We start from the raw sequence: 19,874 nt of genomic DNA on the forward strand, positions 1-19,874 counted from the left end.
GAACCCCAAAGTGCTAGAAGAGCACAATCCCCCTCCCTTGGAGACTCCATTTTTAAATTTATACCCCTTTGGAAATTTATGTACAATTATAGTGATGATTTTGACTCCATGGTTAGTGTCCAGAAAAAAGTAGTAGTGGATGTTGCTGAGTGAAAGTTGCAAATCTGCTATTGTAATGATGAATATGTTGTGCCCAGCTCATGTTTCTGGAGACACGCAACCGTAAATTAGGCGGGTTCTCATCACTACAGAAATGCCAAACGTGCGCTAAATGTACTTTAGGCACACTGTGGAGCGCAGAAGGGAGGGGGCATTTGGATTTGGGAGTGCTGAATGGACAAGGAACCACAGGGCTTTTCCAGAGCCTTTGTGCTACTGTAAGGAGATAGACCGGACCTAGGGTACCTGCATGCCGGGTACGGAACTAGAAGGGCTGCATCCTCTATTTTCGGGGGGAAGCCTGAGCGGGGCGGACCTTCCCCTTGCTGCCTGGGGTAAGCCGGAGAGAGACGGAGCTTCCTGCTGGCAGGAGGGGGCAGGGAGAGCCAGAAAAGGGCGCGCGGCAGCCTGCAGATAAAAAGGGAAAGCGCTCGTAACAAGAAAGTTTGGCAGCAGAGTGGTTAGTCGCACGCTCTGCTTCCCTTGTCCCCTGCATGGAGTACTGACGCTGCAAGGGGTCAGATAGAAAGGGCCCTGTCGCCTGCAGAGCCAAGCGTGTACAGTAGTACACCGGAGAGAGACTGCTGCAGAGCCGTGCAAAGCAGAGCAGGGCTGTATACCCCGAACAGAGACGTGCACATTGAGTAGACCTGAGCCAGCCTTGCAGCAGCCAGAGGGAGAAGCACCGTGTCCTGAGAACACCAGCACCGTGCGAGCCAGTGCCGGTTGTCACCCGCCGCCAATATCTGGGACCAGAGAGAACGGGACGTGCAGCGTGGGTCCGGTGACTGTCAGCAAGACACAGAACGCTCCGTGTCCGTGAGTATAACATTTGTGCCCCATACAAGTGACCGAGGACAGGACAGACCTTTGTACCCTGACAGTGCCGTTAAACAACTTCTGAGCCACGTGGGGCCCGTACCAGATCGCGATCCCTCTTACCGTCAGCCACTTTGGGCTCGCTTGGCCGAGACGCTGAGGAGAGTTGTGCAGGAGTCTTGTCGGGCTTAGACAGTAGTCGTGGCCCTTACCTTTGAAGGAAACTACAGTGTATGGACTAGGGGCAGTGGAAGGTACTGGAGACAGGCCACTATCACCAGAAGACGGGGGTATTGTTCTGTGCTTGACCCCATTAATGAGGACACTGCGTCGGCTGTTGCCAGCACCATTAAGTTCGCAGCAGCTGGAGTATTAGGACTTCCTTATACGTTTGCCAGTATTTGAACTGTTGTATTGTACTGTGCCTTTAATACTGTTTAACTCTTTACCTCCCTGCGTGGAGTATTTTTCCTGTAAATAAGCCTGGAAACCCTTGCTCTGCTACCTGCGTACCGTTACAGCATCCTGCGTTCCTGCTTGTTATCTTGCACTACCAGTAACGTGAAAGTCTACTATATTTCCGTTAACAGATGATGGAACGGAGTGGGGACTTGCTGTTTTGGTTGATTGAGTTGAAGGTTTTATTGGGAACATTTTAAAAATCGGCTTGGTCATTAAGTACAAAATTGGCTCTACTACTAAGGGGTTAAGAAAAAAATGGGTATAAGGAACGGAATCATCACAAATGCAATTTTATGTGAGTGATACTAGTTCTGGAATTTTGTCCAATGGCCTCCGTTTTCAAGAATACTTGAGAGGATCCACATTCTGGAATATTGTGGCACACAATTTGTAGAACTGTCTGTGTGCAGTTTGGAGGATGCAGTTTGGCAATCAAAACTAGAGTACCGGTAATTGAATTTGTGGGATACCACAAAGCTTTGTAGTCTGCAGATGGAGGCTCTGCTCCTTCAAGGCTTCATTGAACATCTTACAAGTCATTGAATTAGAATGCCTGTATAGCATGATGTAGTAATACTTTAAAAAGAAGAAAAAAAAAAAAAGTATATCTATCTGATGCAAAAAAAATGCCAGGGACCCACCTGTTCTAATTGCATGGCTCCGTCCTTCAGCCTCTCCGCTCTTCAATCATCTATCCAGGCCTCTTCACATCTTCTTCCCACCAGTCTCACTGAAATCCCCTGGCCTCTCACACTAGCTCAGGACTTATGGCTATGAAAAGGCCCAGTAGTGTTCTGCCAAAGGTCTTAATGTCACAATGTTTGCCATGCCCTTGCACACATGCGCAGATCCTTTTGAATGTGTGCATATGCAGATTAGCAAAAAAAAATCTGCTTTTTGGCAAATGCAGATTTTGGTAAAATTTGAGTAGAATTCAATTCCACTTGATTTTATTTGCAAATCTGTATTACTCACATATTGCTTTTACTCTCAGAATGTGTGCATTGCTTGTAGAATATACAGGGTTGGCACCATGTCCCTGTTATTGACTGAGATTTTTTTTAGTTAAAGGGGTTGTCTGGCCTAAGACTGTAAGTCTGCAGTCTTTGACTTCAGCTTTGTGAATCATCACATCGTGCACTGCACTGATTCTCCAGCGGCAGGAGCGTGACTACAAGTATATTATTTGCGACGCAAATTTTGCAAGTATGCAGCCAATTGGTTAATGCAGACGTGTGGTCTATGGCCAGCCAATCCCTTTTAGATGGCAACCTGGATGGGCCCGGTATTGATGTTCGTGTACACAATGGAATACAATCAGCATAAGTTTTTTTTTTTTTTTTTGTTTTGTTTTTTTAACTTTAGTGTGAAGAAATGCTGTTTGCCCAGATTGTGATCCCATGCTTTACCAGCCACTTCACGTGCATATATACTAAGGATATGGTCTTCGCTTGCTGCACGGGGACGAGGCGAGCCACTATGCCACAGGAGAAAATCTCATTTGAAGCACAAGGTAGTTTATGAATTTAAAGTGTGTCTTATGTAACATGCTAATTCATTATATTCTGTGTCACGATGCAGACTGTTGTAGCGGCAACCCTCAGTATGCCAAAATAGCTGTCCATGTAAGGTCAATATTTCTAGGTACCCAAGCCACACTGTTTACTAGTATCAGGGCATGTTACCAAAATGTCAGATCATCATAAGACAGACATGAACCCATTCTACAGCTGCGCGTGACATCTGTGTAGGACTTGCATCTTCAATGCAGCCTTAGAATATAACAGTCACCTATCTTGGTAGATCGGCGTTTCTGAATGCAGCAATACCAAATGTGTGGGGTTTTTTTTTAATTTATTTTGAATGGGGCAAAAAGGGGGTGATTAGAACTTTTTTTTAAAAACTTATTTTAAAAACTTTTTACTTGCTTTAATAGTCTCCTTAGATTAGCAGCTGCGATCTTCTGATTGCTTGTGTTTCACATAGGGCTGCAGACCCCAGGTTGTCATGTCAAGCCATCTGCGACCTACGGTCATATGGCATTGACGCTAATGGGTGGAGCTGTCATGTGCTGGAAAATGTGTGGGCTCCGCACCAGAGCCCGCACCAAAGAGGGGGAGGCAACTGTCATGAACTGGGGGTGTGTAGTTGCCCCCAGTTCATCAGGGATTTATTATAGCCAATTTTCCAGTTCCGGTTTGGAACTAGCAGCTGCCGCCCTCTTACCCTCAGGTCAGCCAGGGAACTACACCTAGGATAAGTAGTCAGCACAATAGTTGTCTTGCCGTGTACTGGCTATTGGGCACTCTGTTTATCCCCAGTCTCAGACAGGAAATACACATGTAAAGCCTCCGTTCCGTCACTGCCAGAATCTCCCAAATACCCCAGAACACACTTTGCTGCCACCAGCTCCTCATTCTACAATAAAAATCAATATTGGGTCAGGAGCCAAACCACACAGTAGCGTAGCTTTAGCACGAAGGACGTGACAATACGTTTATAGAGCAAGGAAAACAAAACTAGTAAATTTTATAGATTTACTCCAGAAAAAATAGGCAGTGTTTTTATAAAAAATATAAAAGATGTTACAAACGAGTCAAGTTACAGTATATACAGGCGATTACAAAATAAAAAATGGATTAAAAGATGAACTTACACTTATCAGTCAATGGCACGCCATGTGGAGGAAGGGTTCCCGGCACGCCGACCAATCTCAAGTTATTGCGCCGGGACCTGTTTTCCAAGTCATCCACTTTGGCCTGGACAGCAGTAAGGGCCATTGCCATTTGTTTATATCCCTTCTCAGCTCCTGCTATATAGTCCCCCGCAGAGCTGATTCTTTTTTTCAACTTCTCCCACTCTCTCCTTCACCACATGCATAGTGTGCTGCATTTTAGTCACGTTAGCTTGGATGTTGCCTAGCTGCGTCGCCATGTTGCTGATATAGAAGTCAGTGTATTATGGCGTGAAAAACTTCTTTTAAGGTCGGCTCCTCCGACAATAACAGTTCTCCCTTCTTTCCCCTCAGCAACTCTGCATTCACCTCACCATGTCCTGTGTCACTTCCCTGAGAGCCACTCTGAATCTCATCTTCACTTTCATCATTGTCCACCTCCCCCTGCTCAGGTTCCTCATCTCCCTTCTCATACCTCTGTGATGTGCACACATCTCCTCCTCCACCTTTGTTTTGAGTCTGGTGCCCTCCTGTGCTCCTGGCAAAACGCTGTAATCTACTCACTGCGTCCATCTTCCTGTAGCTCCTCCTCCACCTCACCAGCAGCATGAGAGCCGTCCTGTCCGGATTCCCGGCATTCTTTCTGAGGCCTTTTTTGCCTGTCATGGATGATATAGGCGCATTCCAGAGGATGTAGCAGGGTCACCGCACTTTGATCTTCACAGTAGGGAGATAATGAAGTGTTTTGAAGTGTCACAAAGTATGTCCTGGCTAGATAGAACCTGTGCAGGAGCTGGATGAGCACACGTCTGCTCTCATCTCACTCCAGGCTACGCCCCGAGGAGGGGTTCCCAAAGGCAAGATTCAGCATGGATGGTAAATGGCTATCCTTCCCCAAGTACTGAACACCCTGCAAAACGGCTGTTCCTGTTTTATAGTTGGCCCATAAACTTAGGGACTTCCCCCGTGCTGACCTCATCAGGTGGCTGGATATGCCCTTTTGGGGAAGTTATGAAAAACGTTCTATTGGCCATAACTCTTGGGGAGAAGCTCGTAGAGGGACGACGGAAGTATTATATGTCTGCTTACAAAATCATCTTTTGTTTGAGACTAAACATCATATCTCTAGGTATTACGGGGAAACATATACCCATTTCTCAGTTTCTGGTGAACAAGGAGATTGCAAAACGCTGTGGTGAATAGCTTTGATCATGCAGATTCCAAATATATACGTTTCCTGCATCTATGCCCAATCTGCATTTATTATATTCAAGTTTTAGGCAACAAAGGAACTTCCAAAACAATGCTTTTAAGCAAAGGCTTGTTTAGCTGATACCAAACCACATTTCCGAGGGAGGGGAAAAAAGTGGTATAGAATTACACAGGCAGACGGAGGGGCCATGCAGCTGTGAAGGGGGATGTTGATGAGCTCAGTGTACTTTTCAAGCCAGTGGGGGGGGAAGGGGCCGCATGTCGATCAGAAGCCAAGGAGCTGCAGCTGAAGCTCTGTAGGTGTAATTGGAAAAATAAGAATTAAGTCCTATTTCCTGACAACAACCTATGACCGATATATCAGTCGTAGGTAGTTTATTTTTCATCCCAACACTTTTTTCATATTTTATTTTTAATACATTTTTTTTTCTTCCACTTTTCATATTTTTCATTTTTTTTTCTGGTACCCATTCTTTACTTAAATATCCCCTATCCGCCAAACCTCTCTCCTTTATATTCTGTGTGGTGGATGTTGGCCCACTTTCACCACACTCTGGTTTATATTTTAATTAATGTAGGCAAATTATGTGTTTTTCTTCAATGAAATATCTTTCACTATGACGTCATATGTTTCCATAAATTGGCGAATGTGACTCCAGACTTCTGAAAGGACTCAGACTGAGACAAAGTGATGTGTCTGTGCCGATTTGCATTGTAACCATGATGTTGCGAACACATGACTTTTGTGGGGCGGCACCACACGTTTTTGTGTTTACATCCAGCCATGGTAACTGTAGCTACAATGCAGCAGTTACTTGTGACATATGGGGAGGCACGTTGGGATGACTCTTGTGATCATACCCCCTATGGGAGTTACTGACTGACTCTTCGCTGGGGTCACACATTGGGGAGAGCCCTTCCGGGTGGCGCCCATCTAAGATGGCACCAGCGACTTCTGGCCACATGGGGATCATGGTGTACACCCGGCGCTACTCACATTTGGCAGGTAAGTTGTTGTATGAGATGGGTATAAATAGGTGGTCCTTTTGGATTGCCCTTACATGCACCCCTTCTGAGGAATAAAGACATTGAAACGTGCGTCAAGGGGTTACACTGGGACCTTCACTCTGGGTATTTCCCTGGCTCCTTATGATAGGTCTATGATTGATTTATCTTTGAACTCTGCACCTTGAGCCATGGTATGCATTTTTCTCTGTGTCTGTGACTTCCCTCATGAGGTGTTAACTCATCATATTTACCTTATTGTTTTTGAGGTGTTTACTCATTGCATTAATATTATAAACCCTCTGTGCGCCTCATTTGGGATGGCCAAGAACTCATCCCTAATAGTGTTCAGTTAGTAATACCTATCTATGTACTCATTTTGCATCCTATTGCTGTATTCCAATTGTCTGCACATTGCACTTTATTATTTTTGTTATATAATTATTGTTCATTATTTTGTATATGAGCACTCTATAATCAGTCTATTGTGCATGTATTTATAGATCGCATACAACTTTGGATGCATTATACTGTAATAATTCTTTGGGGTACTATCCGTTCATTCTCAGGTCCAGGGTTTTTTGCAGTTTTTTTCTGTATGGTCTGTAATCTCCAAAAAATCTCCAAAAAATTTTATTTTTAATATTTTTAATTCATGTTTCAATAAAAACTTATTTTTGTACAATACTATGTTTGGAGGACTTTTTTTCTGCTCTGCATAGGTTCTTGAAAAACTATTCCAATTCATTTCTGCAGGAAATACACATTTGCTGTTTATTTGAAAAGTAACTTAGCTTTTTTTTTTTTCCGAAAAGGTTTGAAACCACACTGGTGATGAAAATACAGTGGGGAAAAAAAGTATTTAGTCAGTCAGCAATAGTGCAAGTTCCACCACTTAAAAAGATGAGAGGCGTCTGTAATTTACATCATAGGTAGACCTCAACTATGGGAGACAAACTGAGAAAAAAAAATCCAGAAAATCACATTGTCTGTTTTTTTTTCATTTTATTTGCATATTATGGTGGAAAATAAGTATTTGGTCAGAAACAAAATTTCATCTCAATACTTTGTGATATATCCTTTGTTGGCAATGACAGAGGTCAAATGTTTTCTGTAAGTCTTCACAAGGTTGCCACACACTGTTGTTGGTATGTTGGCCCATTCCTCCATGCAGATCTCCTCTAGAGCAGTGATGTTTTTGGTTTTTCGCTTGGCAACACTGACTTTCAACTCCCTCCAAAGGTTTTCTATATGGTTGAGATCTGGAGACTGGCTAGGCCACTCCAGGACCTTGAAATGCTTCTTACGAAGCCACTCCTTCGTTGCCCTGGCGGTGTGCTTTGGATCATTGTCATGTTGAAAGACCCAGCCACGTTTCATATTCAATGCCCTTGCTGATGGAAGGAGGTTTGCACTCAAAATCTCACGATACATGGCCCCATTCATTCTTTCATGTACCCGGATCAGTCATCCTGGCCCCTTTGCCGAGAAACAGCCCCAAAGCATGATGTTTCCACCACCATGCTTTACAGTAGGTATGGTGTTTGATGGATGCAACTCAGTATTCTTTTTCCTCCAAACACGACAAGTTGTGTTTCTACCAAACAGTTCCAGTTTGGTTTCATCAGACCATAGGACATTCTCCCAAAACTCCTCTGGATCATCCAAATGCTCTCTAGCAAACTTCAGACGGGCCCGGACATGTACAGGCTTAAGCAGTGGGACACGTCTGGCACTGCAGGATCTGAGTCCATGGTGGCGTAGTGTGTTACTTATGGTAGGCCTTGTTACATTGGTCCCAGCTCTCTGCAGTTCATTCACTAGGTCCCCCGCGTAGTTCTGGGATTTTTGCTCACCGTTCTTGTGATCATTCTGACCCCACGGGGTGGGATTTTGCGTGGAGCACCAGATCGAGGGAGATTATCAGTGGTCTTGTATGTCTTCCATTTTCTAATTATTGCTCCCACAGTTGATTTCTTCACTCCAAGCTGGTTGGCTATTGCAGATTCAGTCTTCCCAGCCTGGTGCAGGGCTACAATTTTGTTTCTGGTGTCCTTTGACAGCTCTTTGGTCTTCACCATAGTGGAGTTTGGAGTCAGACTGTTTGAGGGTGTGCACAGGTGTCTTTTTATACTGATAACAAGTTTAAACAGGTGCCATTACTACAGGTAATGAGTGGAGGAAAGAGGAGACTCTTAAAGAAGAAGTTACAGGTCTGTGAGAGCCAGAAATCTTGATTGCTTGTTTCTGACCAAATACTTATTTTCCACCATAATATGCAAATAAAATGAAAAAAAAACAGACAATGTGATTTTCTGGATTTTTTTTTCTCAGTTTGTCTCCCATAGTTGAGGTCTACCTATGATGTAAATTACAGACGCCTCTCATTTTTTTAAGTGGTGGAACTTGCACTATTGCTGACTGACTAAATACTTTTTTTCCCCCACTGTAGTGTGTGTCACAAGAGATCCTGAAATAAGCATGTTGGAGATTTGAAACCCGCACCTCCTTTAATTTCATGCTGTTTCCCCCCTCTCCTGCTCTCTTCTTCCTCTTGACCACAACATATGATTGGATTTTGAAGAGCCCATTTACTTGTATTGTACTGTAAATTGCTCACCACAAATATACAATGTGTGAACCACACCACAAATTTGGTAGTGGAACTTGGCCTAATCGCCTGTGGTACTAAGATTTTTAGGCGACTTGGATAGGGAATACCATGTGACTTACTGTCTAGCTAACATGTCAGGATGTTCAGAGATGCTGCTTGTGTCTAGACTGGCTGGTATGCTGTGTTATCACTATTTATATTTTGTTCAATATATTTTTACTCTTTACAGGAGATGACATAATTGGAGCTGGGTCCTGTGCAGATCTGACAGTTTTTTTTACAAAAAAGAGTGGCCTTCTATCAGTTGTTCCTCGTGAGACTGTCTCCCTCTTGCCAGCAGATGTTGAAGATTCTCTGTCCAGTTCATCAGCTGGAGCTCGTAATCTGGTAAGTTTTCTTATGTTTTATTATTTCTGGATTACAGTCCACCCCTTACACATATTAAAGTAGGCCAAACACGTAGATATTGGTGCGAACGGCTAACAATCTGTGTTTCGGGCCTCCCAGATGATGAATTATTCTCTTTGACACAAGTTTTTGGCAGATTGTTTGGCAAGGGCTTGCACCCCTTTCCCCTTAGGCCAAGCCAAACGTTCGTACACTAGGGTGAGATAGGAGACAGACCTTACAAAAAAAATAAGGTAAAAACCGTTTAAAAATATTTTACCAAGAAATACATTTTTTTTTTTTTTTTAAATTGAAAAATGGACATATGTTCATTGTCATGTCTGGAATGATGTTATCTATACAATTGTCACATTGTTTAACTCCGGCAATGAAAACCATAAAAATAGAATCAAATCAAGGCAAAAACTGTTCAAAAAAGTCATATGTAAATAAAACTTAAATTGTTCTCTTGGAGCAAAACAAGCCTCCGCTCAGCTCCACCAGTTGGGAAAAAAACAGTTATAGCTTCCAAAATATATATTTATAGTGTATTTAGTTTTTTCTACAAAACTGTTTTTGTAGGAAAAGGAAAAAAAGTATAGAAATCTGACATTACTGTAAATAGTACTGATCATAATAATGATGACTTTCCACTTACACCACATGTTGATCGGCGTAAAAAAAAACAAAAAACCTATTCTTGAACGGTTGTCGATTTGTTCATTCTACCTCCTAAAGATCTCAATAAGACCAGGTTCATACTCTGTGCTCTCCACTGAGCACTTGCATTGGGGTTTCCATCTCAGGATATGTGCCCACGATCCAGAAGTAGCAGTGTTTTGGATGCAGCATATTTTTGCTGCCTTCTATTAAAAACGGGTCAATCCACTTGTGTTCACTTAATTTAACCAAGTGAATTTACTGCGTTCAATTCATTCTATTAATGAGATTTCTTTTGTGGAGACTAGCGTCTCCGCATGAGAAATTAACATGCTGCAGTCCTGAAAGACCCGCGCCATGTCCGTTTCTGCGGATGATCCACAGGTGCACATACATGTAGACATGTAGAAATCCCATCCACTATGCTATAACATCTGGCCGCGGCAGTTTTGACACTGCATAAATCCGAGCTTCAAAACCGCAGCAATTTCTGATCGTGGGCACGTACCCTAAATCTCCAAAACAAAGGGTTCAGCCGAAAATCCCACTCACTATAATGAGGCAGTTGGCTGCAATTGAGACTCCATAACGCCTCTTAGGAGTTCTTTCCAAACTTGTTAGCCAAAATGTGTACTCCAAAATGGTGCTCTTTCTCTTTTGAACGTTGCAGTGTGCCTGATCAGCTTTCTGACCCACAATTTGGATATGTGCAGACTCAGGAAAAACTGTATTGCCTATATCCCAGGTTTATTTTCTCCAATTGTCCTTGTAATAATTAAACATTACAACATTTTAATGAAAAAATGTCTTTTCAGTTTCACATCCCATTGATGTAAAACTGTGACGCATCTGTAGGTTCAAAATGTTCATATCAAATATATGGGGCAATTCTACACTTTCTGCTCATAAGGAGGTTTACAAATGCCACATGGCGACTGTCATATATTTCAAACAAAATAACACTTCAAAAGACAAAAAGCGCGTGCCTTTCTTTCTAACCCCTGCTGTGTGCCTAATGGTAGTTTCTGACCACTTATGAGGCATTGCCACAGTTGAGTGAAATTTCATAATACATTAAAGGACCCTGTCACTCTATTTTCTTACTGCCCAAACCACAGGCAGCTTGAATGAGAACCTAGTTGCACAATTGCATAGGGAGAGATGAGATTAGTCCCGTGCCACCCCTGCCCGACATCTTCCCAACCCTCACTATTTGATTAGTAGGTGTCTCCCATGTCTGCATAGGGAGAGATCTGTGAATCGCCTATAGTAGTGGAAGGAGAAACTGGGAAGGGGCAGTTCTAGACTAGTTCCTTCTCTCCCTATAGTTCCTGCCCATCAAACTGTGTTCTTAAAACGCCTGCCCATTTCGGACGCTCTCAGTAAAACCGGAATCGCTTGACTTTCAAGTTTAATTTGTTCTGTGACCGAGCTCTTATCTCAATTTGCTTGAATTGAAATGTTATTAAGCCGTTCCAGCCCCTTAAAACCACACCAATTTTTTTTTTAATTAGGTGGTTTTAACTAAGAAAAATTAACTTTAAGAACTCATACACTAATATACAGTATGAAAACATATTAAATGTGTAATAAATTATTTTTTAACCCCTTCACCACCTTGGGTTTTTCAGTTTTTTGAGTTTCAGTTTTTTGCTCCCCTTCTTCTCAGTCATTCTTTTTTTTCAATCAGTATGGCCATGTGAGGGCTTGTTTTTGCGGGACGAGTTGTACTTTTGAAAGACACCATTGGTTTTGCCATATAGTGTACTGGGAAACTTGAAAAATAGTCAGTGTGGTGAGATTGCAAAAAAGTGCAATTCCACAACCATGTTAACTGAATGCTAAAAGTGACCTGCCAGTATGCTTCTTCAGGTCATTACAAATTTGTAGATAAAAAAGCTATACATATTTTTGTTTTGAGTGGTGAATGAAAATTTTTTTTTTTTTTTAAGTTGCCATTTTCGAGACCTATAGCGTTTCCATTTTTCGTGATCTGGGGTTGGATAAGGGCTTATTTTTTTGCGTGCTGAGCTGACATGTTTGATACCATTTTGGTGTGGATGCGAGCTTTTGATCAGCCATTATTGCAGTTTAATACAATGTTGCGACAACAACAAAAAAAAGTAATTCTGACGTTTTGATTTTTTTTGTCGTTACACCGTTTACTGATCTGATTATTTTTATATATTGATCGGGCGATTCTGAACTTGGCAATACCAAATCTGTGTTTTTTTTCTTCTTTGTTGTAGTATTTTGAATGGGGGTGATTTTAATTTTTTTTTTTTTTTAGTTTTTTAAACTTTTTTTTTTTTTTTTTTTAACTTAACACTTGCTTCCATAGTCTCCATGAGAGACTAGAAGCTGCAATCATTCAGCCGCTTTTGCTACTCAGAGCAGGGCTGCAGCTCTGCTCTATGTAGCGAAAATGCTCTCTCGCTATGAACGCTGATTGCTGGGCGGCGATAATAGCAATCCAGCAATGACAACTACAGGGATCTGCTGCAGACCCCGGGTTGTCATGCCAACCCATCGGCGAACCGGGCGCCTATGGTCGGGATTAGTGACAGGCTTCCTGCGTGATCGTGTTAAATGCCGCTGTCAGAGATTGACAGTGGTATTTAACATGTTAACAGCCGTGGGTGGATTGCGATTCCACCCGCGGCTGTTAGGGGCACATGTCAGCTGATGAAATCAACTGACATGTGCTGGAAAAGTTGTGGGCTCATCTCCGGAGCGTACACCAAACAAGCCACCTTTAAACTTATCTATACGTCGAAGGTGGTAAAGAGGTTTTAATACAGTAACTTCACTTAATCATCTTCACTGAATCTTGCATTTTTTTTACCATGCTTTCCTCGCTTTGATAGAGAGATATAGAGATGTTTACATATGGTTTCAGTACAATAATATGCTCATAAATAACGCAAGTAAGCAAAGGGCCACACATACAAACCGTATTTTCCGGTGTATAAGACGACCCCCCAACTTTTCCAGTTAAAATAGAAAATCTTCTTAAAAGTCGGGGGGGTCTTCTTATATGCAGTGTCATCTTATATGCGGGTCTGGAGCAATCTGCATATGGTGGGGGAGTGGTCCCGATGCCGAAGGGAGGGTGCAAGTGGAGTTATCATCCCCCTTTTACCTCATTGGTGGCAGCGGTGCTATCTGCTGGTCTGTGCTGGGGATCGGTGGCTCCTCCATCTGCAGTGTGGCGGCTCTGTGCTGGGGGGTCAGCGGCTGCTCCTCTTTGTCCAGCGTGGGGGCGCTGTGCTCGGGGGGCGGCTGTGGCGGCTCTTTGGGCAGCGTCGGGGCTCCTCCAGCATTTCCCCAAAGCCTGGAGGCCCAGGCAGCTCCATTGCTGCAATGCGGTGGCCTCCGGGAAAATGGCCGCCGGAGCCCACGCACGCTCAGATTCAGATCTCGTCTCCCGAGATCTCGTAACAAGATCTGAATCTGAGCATGCGTGGGCTCCGGCAGCCATTTTCCCGGAGGCTTTGGGGAAATGCCGGAGGAGCCCCAGACGCTGGACAGAGAGCCGCCGCAGCCGCCCCCCAGCACAGCAACCCCACGCTGGACAAAGAGGAGCCGCGTCGACCCCCAGCACAGAGCCGCCACACCACTGCCACCATTGAGGTAAAAGGGGGATGATAACACCACTTCCACCCTCCCTTCTTCATTGGGACCACTCCCCCACCATATGCACTCGACGTATAAGACGACCCCTGACTTTTAAGATTTTCAGGGGTTAAAAAGTCGTCTTATACGCCGGAAAATACGGTATATATGGTTTGGGCAGCATGATCCAACTGATTAGGTTCCATTTAAAAGGTCCATTTTCTCCTATTTATCACTCTTGTAAGCTTCTCTTAAGCACCTTCTGGTGGGTTTCTGCTATTTTGGCGTCTTGGAGGTTCTGCAAATGTGATGTGATATCCACAACCTTTTCCAGCCAAAACTGCACTCCAAAAGTGTAATAGTGCTTCTTCCCTTCCCTTGCCGTATGGCCAAACAATAATATTTCGCTATGTATAGGGTAGCACCTTATTCAAGAGAATTTGCGCAACAAATTTTGCAGATTTTTTTTTCCACAGCCCACTGTTAAAAACTTTGAGTTCATGTTTACCACACTCCTAGATGAATTTCTTTAGGGGTGTAATTTGCAGAATGGGGTGTAACATCGTAACATAGTTTTGAAGGCCGAAGGAAGACCTTATGTCCATCTAGTTCAGCCTATTTTTAGTGCAGCTGTTCTGCATTGTTGATTCTGGGGAAGGCAAAAAACCCACAGAGTAGAAGCCTTCCCCTAAGCTTGGTCAACCATCTACCTATAATATTCTGTTATTCGTAACCTTCTATACTGTTACTCACAAGAAAAGCATCCATTCCTTTCTTAAATTCATTCAGTGAGTTGGCCATCACCACTTCCTCAGGAAGAGAATTCCAGAGCCTCACTGCTCTTACCGTGAAGAACCCTCTTCTATGCTGGTGCAGAAATTCTTTCCTCCAAACGAAGAGAATGCCCCCTTGTTCTTGTCACAGTCCTTGGTACAAACAGTTCATTAGATAGATCTCTGTATTGCCCTCTGATATACTTGTACATATATATTAAGTCTCCCCTAAGTCTTCTGTTTTCTAGAGTAAATATACCTAATTTTGATAACCTTTCTGGGTATTGTAGTGAACCAACTCCATTTATCATTTTAGTAGCCCGCATTTGTACCCTTTAAAGTTCAGTAATGTCTTTCTTGAGCACCGGCGTCCAAAATTGAACACAATACTCCAAGTGTGGTCTGACGAGTGATTTGTAGAGAGGGAGAATTATGTTTTCATCTCGTCTCCCCAGACCTCTTCTAATGCATCCCATGACGCTATTTGCTTTGGTGGCAGCTGCCTGACACTGGGCACTCCAATTTAGCTTCTTATTGACTAAGATGCCCAAGTCTTTTTCCATGTCTGATTTCCCCAGCAGTTTCCCATTTAGTAAGTAATTGTAGCATCTGTTTCTCCTTCCCATGTGCTTAACCTTACACTTAATCTGTGTTAAACCTCATTTGCCATTTTTCAGCACAATTCTCCAATTTACTCAAATCTGTCTGTAGTTGCAAACTGTCCTCCTTTGTGTTAACTACCTTACATAGTTTTGTATCATCAGCAAATACTGATATTTTACTGTGTAAGCCATCCACTAGATCATTAATAAATATATTAAATAGTAGGGGGCCCAATACAGAACTCTGTGGTACCCCACTAGTAACCCTGGCCCAATCTGAGTATGTACCATTAATAACCACTCTTACAGGTTTCTGCTATTTTGACACCTTAGGGGCTTTGCAAAAAACTTACTCCCACAGTGTATTCCAGCACATTTTGCACTCCAAAAGTCAAATAGCCCCAAACAAGTGTAACAAATCATGGGATCTATACCTCATATCTATATATATATAATTGTCTTATCATGTCTGTCTGTAACCGAAATCCTGTGTCGCTGATTGGTCACAGACTAACTGCCACGACCAATCAGCAACAGTCACTTAGTCGTCGCGGCAACACGGCCGCATCACTTATTGTACAGGCACATTACAGCCGTTAAAGGCGTCACTGCTGCGTCGCTCATTACACAGGCACAGTCCTGTACATATACAATACATTAGGTAAGAGCAGAACAGTGACTGCAGCTCTGGGTGTAACAGGAGTATATTAGGTAAGAGCAGAACAGTGACTGCAGATCTGGGTGTAACTGGAGTACAATACATTAGGTAACACTAGAACAGTGACTGCAGCTCTGGGTGTAACTTGCGTACAATACATTAGGTAAGAGCAGAACAGTGACTGCAGCTCTGGGTGTAACAGGAGTATATTAGGTAAGAGCAGAACAGTGACTGCAGATCTGGGTGTAACTGGAGTACAATACATTAGGTAACAGTAGAACAGTGACTGCAGCTCTGGCTGTAACTGGACTACAATACATTAGGTAAAAGCAGAACAGTGACTGCAGCTCTGGGAGTAACTGGAGTACAATACATTAGGTAACAGCAGAACACAGACTGCAGCTCTGGGTGTAACAGGAGTACATTAGGTAACAGCCGAACAGTGACTGCAGATCTGGGTGTAACTTGAGTACAATACATTTGGTAAGATCTGAACAGTGACTGCAGCTCTGGCTGTAACAGGAGTATAATACATTAGGTAAGAGCAGAATGGTGACTGCAGCTCTGGGTGTAACTGGACTACAATACATTAGGTAAAATCAGAACAGTGACTGCAGCTCTGGGAGTAACTGGAGTACAATACATTAGATAACAGCAGAACAGTGACAGCAGCTCTGGGTGTAACTGGAGTACAATACATTAGGTAACAGCAGAACAGTGGCTGCAGCTCTGGCTGTAACTGGGAGTACAATATATTAGGTAAAAGCATAACAGTGACAGCAGCTCCGGGTGTAACAGGAGTATAATACACTAGATGGTGGCCCGAATGTATCACAGCGGGTATTCTAGAGTCTCTGTTAAAATAAAAAATAGTTATATACTCACCTTCCGACTACCCCCGAACTCTGTCCCTCCTCTCACCACGTGCCCGGCATCTTCCGGTTCAAGCAATGCTTTGCGAGAAGGGCTGATGATGACATCACTCTTGCGACAGCGCGACGTCATCATCGGTGTTTCGCGCAAAGCATTACTGGAACCGGAAGATGCCGGGAGCGTGGAGAGGAGAGAAAGAGTCCGGGGGCCGTCGGAAAGTGAGTATGTAACTATTTTTTATTTTAACAGAGACTCTAGAATACCTGATGCGATAGAATCGGGCCACCATCTAGTTCTCTTATAAAAATGAAACATTTGGGGCTATAGCATCAATTTAGTAAAAACATTTTTTTTTTCTTTTTCCATTTTATAAACTACATTTTTGTCCAATTTATACTGTATGTGGGATGTTCTTTGATGCAGACTCATCATTACTGGCAGTTGATGATTGTGTTATTCTTCCTTCAACAGCTTAGGGTGGAGCAGCACTGTCCCCTTTCATTAAAAATAAGCTCTTGAGGTAGCTACTCAGGGAGATTTGGGTCTGCCCTATAGATCTTCACATTTTTTTACTACTTAAATCAGCTGTTCATTTCTTGTGAATAACACATTAGATTGCAGATATCAAGGTATCATTTTATTCAGGCTTCTATGACCTACATGCCTTTGTAACGGCTTAGGATGGGCGATCATACTGACAGATTCCCTTTAAAGGAGTATTCCCAAAGTTATAGCCTATTTACATGATATGCCCTAAATGTTATGTGTAGCACACCCATGCTATTTGGTGAGGAGGCCACCATACAAAGGAATTCATTTTCTGAGACAATTTGGGTATTACACAACCTCTGGTACTCGCACTGATCCGAAATTCAAAATACTGATGTATTTGTACATCAGAATTAGATTGCCCTGAGGTTATCATTTTATTTATTTTTTCCTTAATGTTTGCCATATATGCAAGGAAAATCTAATAAGTGGCCAAAGTGTACCAACTTGAATAGATCCTGTGGGCCACCATTTGCTATGTAAATGTATTTTTCAAGTACCAACTGTGGAAAATACGTTTTAATAATCTATGCTTGCCCTGTGGTTGTCCAAAGGACATTTTTTTTCTCATTCTTTGGCCCCATAAGAGATTTGGTTCTACTGTAAATAACAAATGCTATTTTATTTTTCTTAGGTAAGCTCTCCACTGAATTGTTCATAACAATATGCGGTTGTCTTTACTGAGTCAAGGTTTGCTTGTACATAATGTAAGCTATGTAGTTCCACTCCTATTCGACATCTGTTGACGTGTTTTCTTTTTTGTTAATGAAGGCTACATCCATAGAGCCATCTAAGAGAGGAGAGACCATACCTCATGATGATAAGACCAAACTGTTAAAGGCAGCATTTTTGCAGTTTTGTAGGTAAGTAATATACATATATAAAACCATTTACAGAGTTTGTCACCTTGAAATGCTAATTAACCCTTTAATGACCAGCGCTTTTTCTGGTCTTCGTTTTCTGCTCCCCTTCTTCCAAGAGCAATAATTTTTTTATTTCTCCGTCGATATGGCCACGTGAGGGCTTTGCGGGACGAATTGTACTTTTGAACGACATCATTAGTTTTAGCTGACAAGTTACAGAATAAACGGGCACCATCCACAATGTCAATTTAGGTGGGATCACCTAGTGCATATAAATGGATTGACATGAAAACACATAAAGAAAAAAAGTATATGCACACAAATAGGGATCACCACAAGGATATGATGATCAAAAAGTATCAATTTTATTAATGGACACAACAAACAGACACTTAGTTTAAAAACAATAAAAAAGTCTGAACAACCAGACACTGATAACAAAGCAAAGACAATGGGTCATTTTGATAAATAGTTAAATACTATGGGTCCCAAGGTCAACCATTCAGTATAATGCCAGGTATCTGTTAGTTACCATAACCTAGGGTCTCAAGGTCCTTGAGAAAGACACATCACTGTGTCGATACGCGTGGGTTTGGGGGTCCCATGTAACCTACCCGGTAGCTTGTTCATCCTCAGAAACCAGGTGATATCATGCTAGGGAAAGGGACTTGTTAATGTATGTTTATTTGTGTTGGCAACATAAGTATTCAATTTTCTATTTATGGCATATGTAGAACCTCTATGTAACCATAGTAGTTAGTGATAATATGGTATTTTTGATCCAAGGTCATGATTGTCATTACAATTGATTTGATAGACCCTAGGTTATGGTAACTAGCAGATACCTGGCATTATACTGAATGGTTGACCTTGGGACCCATAGTATTTAACTATTTATCAAAATGACCCATTGTCTTTGTTTTGTTATCAGTGTCTGGTTGTTCAGACTTTTTAATTGTTTTTAAACTAAGTGTCTGTTTGTTGTGTCCATTATTAAAATTGATACTTTTTGATCATCATATCCTTGTGGTGATCCCTATTTGTGTGCATATCATTAGTTTTAGCATGTCGTGTACTCGAAAATGGGAGAAAAATTCCAAGTGCAGTGAAATTGCAAAAAAAAAGTGCAATCCCACACTTCAGAAAAAAATTCCAAAGTTTGCTAAAAAAAAAATAAATAAATAAATAAAATAAAGCGCCATATTCCGAGACCCGGAGCGCCTCCATTTTTCTTGACCTTAGGTTGGGAGAGGGCTTATTTTTTGTGCACCGAACTGACTTTTTTAATACCACTTTTGTGTAGATACGTTCTTTTGATTGCCCGTTATTGCATTTTAATGCAATGTCGCGGTGACCAAATCGTAATTCTGGCGTTTCGATTTTTTTCTTGCTACGCCGTTTCGCGATCAGGTTAAACATTTTTTTTTTTTTTTTTATTGATCGGGCGTGTAATTTTTTTTTTTACTTTTTATTTTGAAAGGGGGTGATTTAGACTTTATTTTTTTATATTTTTAAAACAATTTTTATTTTATTTATTTTTTTTAACTTTTGGCATGCTTCAATAGCCTCCATGGGAGGCTAGAAGCTGCCATAGCTTGATTGCCTCTGCTACATACAGGCGATGCTCCTATCGCCTGTATAAACGTAGACACAGAAGAAAACAAGCGATCGAAAAAAGTCCAAAAGACTAAATAAATTGAAAAGGTAAAACATTGAATCTTTATTGTGATATGACCAAGGTATAAGGAGGGTGAAAACAAGTCAAACATGACCATGGCAGCACGAGGGCGACCAAGTGGGGCATTCATAGGGCTTATGGACAGTGTAGGGGAGAGCAGGTTGCTTAAACATAGTTATGCTAGTAACATTGGAAATATAGCACCCATCCCCAAACTAAACATATTACATACACAACCCAACAGCATGTACTAGTAAAAGATAACACTAAA

At 42.1% G+C, this 19,874-nt stretch overlaps 1 protein-coding gene across 2 annotated transcripts in view; it reads left to right on the forward strand.

Moving 5' to 3' along the window:
- NUP133 (nucleoporin 133) overlaps positions 1 to 19,874 on the forward strand; it is a 229,424-nt gene that overhangs the window by 118,399 nt on the left and 91,151 nt on the right. For both annotated transcript variants that reach the window (XM_073560207.1, XM_073560208.1), the window contains exons 10-12: positions 2,806 to 2,953; positions 9,175 to 9,332; positions 17,834 to 17,925. In XM_073560207.1, coding sequence (XP_073416308.1) covers positions 2,806 to 2,953; positions 9,175 to 9,332; positions 17,834 to 17,925 — 398 coding nt within the window. The remainder of the gene's footprint in view (positions 1 to 2,805; positions 2,954 to 9,174; positions 9,333 to 17,833; positions 17,926 to 19,874) is intronic.

This window comes from Dendrobates tinctorius, unplaced genomic scaffold, assembly GCF_039654945.1.
Source record: "Dendrobates tinctorius isolate UK_male_01 unplaced genomic scaffold, ASM3965494v1 ptg000293l, whole genome shotgun sequence".
Lineage (NCBI taxonomy): Eukaryota > Metazoa > Chordata > Amphibia > Anura > Dendrobatidae > Dendrobates > Dendrobates tinctorius.